The 1,294-nt window shown below is 46.8% G+C and overlaps 1 protein-coding gene across 7 annotated transcripts in view; it reads right to left on the bottom strand.

The window, feature by feature from the left end:
* The window catches only part of MYO9A (myosin IXA), a 320,527-nt gene that overhangs the window by 59,729 nt on the left and 259,504 nt on the right, over positions 1-1,294 (bottom strand). For all 7 annotated transcript variants that reach the window (XM_025214001.1, XM_014524020.2, XM_014524018.2 and 4 more), the window contains one exon: positions 777-816. In XM_025214001.1, coding sequence (XP_025069786.1) covers positions 777-816 — 40 coding nt within the window. The remainder of the gene's footprint in view (positions 1-776; positions 817-1,294) is intronic.

The following is a 1,294-nucleotide window of genomic DNA, read 5'->3' as shown; positions in this document are numbered from 1 at the left end:
AAGGAGTGGTCTTACCTGCCCAGGATCTCTGCAAAGGGAACATAGGTGATAATCCTAGAGAGCCGAGGCAGCAGTAGCAGAGAGTGAGAGGGTCTCGCACAACAATTCCATGCTGTGGGCTCCCTTGGAGTTGTCCCAAATTTGCTACTGGATATAGGGCAGTGAAAAAAACTCCCCAGGGAGAGTGAAGCACCATTCTACTTGCTCCCCCCTCCACCCTGATGAATAATTGTGGGGTGCAGGCTGCTCTTATAGCCAGGTAGGGGCAGTGCAAGGCTGCCCCTGCCCTGGTAAGGACTCCCAGGGTAGTTGTGAGAAATCCCGCAGCCCTTCATAAGTGCCCTGCTGGCTCCACCCTAGTTACACTACTGCATGGATGCCCTCCTCCCCCAACTGTAGGGGCCAGACCTCATCTTTGCTGAATTTAAAATGGAGATTAAACAAAATATTGTATAGTATCTGTGGTTGAAGGGACCCGTTCCCTAGGCAGTCCTCTTCCAGGATAAGTGAGTGCTGGTGTCACTTTAGAAGTCTGCTAAGTCTTGTCTGCATGATGCAAAAAAAACCCCTGAACCCATCAGGCTGGAGCCAATTTAAATAGCTCTCAAATTGTGGTTGCAGCTCGGCGAACCACATTTTAGAAATGAACAAATAACTTTGAACTGGTCCCCTTTCAAACTATCGTTACGTATTATATGCAAGTTAACACTTAACCAAAGTAACTGCTTCCTTTCAAGCTTGAGGAAACAGAGAGATAAGTACTTCTGTTCTCTCACCTTTGGAAGACTGAGTTTAGCTTTGAAGTTCTTGTTTCGCCTAAGGAGACAACAAAAAGTCATATTAACACAGGCATAAAGCTACAGAAATGCATTTATGTATCTATTCCAGAGCTTTCATATTAACCCTCTAATGGGAGATCTCAGCTTCTGTCATGAGGAAGCCCAGTGTCTTTGGCATTACCGGCAATAGTCAGCATGACCTGGTGTGAAAGATTTGAAGCTATTTGAGATAAAAATATATGTAAGAGGTATAAACATATTTTTAGCAGAATGGATACACAGGGGTGGATGTACCCCTGCTCTTTCAGTCAACCATACTGCAGTAGAAGCAGCTGAAGCAAGCAAGACTTACCCCACGCTCCCTCCTTGCTCAGTGGTACTTCTCCCCTGACCACTGCTACTGCAGGCACATGCAAGAAAACCAGCTTGCTGCCACTGCTGTTGTCTAGTTGAGCTTGGCTCCATGTGCAGCCTGGCTTCAGCAAGGCAGCAGCAGTTTTGAAGCCCCCTGGTTC

Source organism: Alligator sinensis, unplaced genomic scaffold (assembly GCF_000455745.1).
Source record: "Alligator sinensis unplaced genomic scaffold, ASM45574v1 scaffold971_1, whole genome shotgun sequence".
NCBI classification, from domain to species: domain Eukaryota; kingdom Metazoa; phylum Chordata; order Crocodylia; family Alligatoridae; genus Alligator; species Alligator sinensis.
Note: the sequence above shows the minus strand (reverse complement) of the source record. Positions and strands in the feature narration are given on the sequence as shown.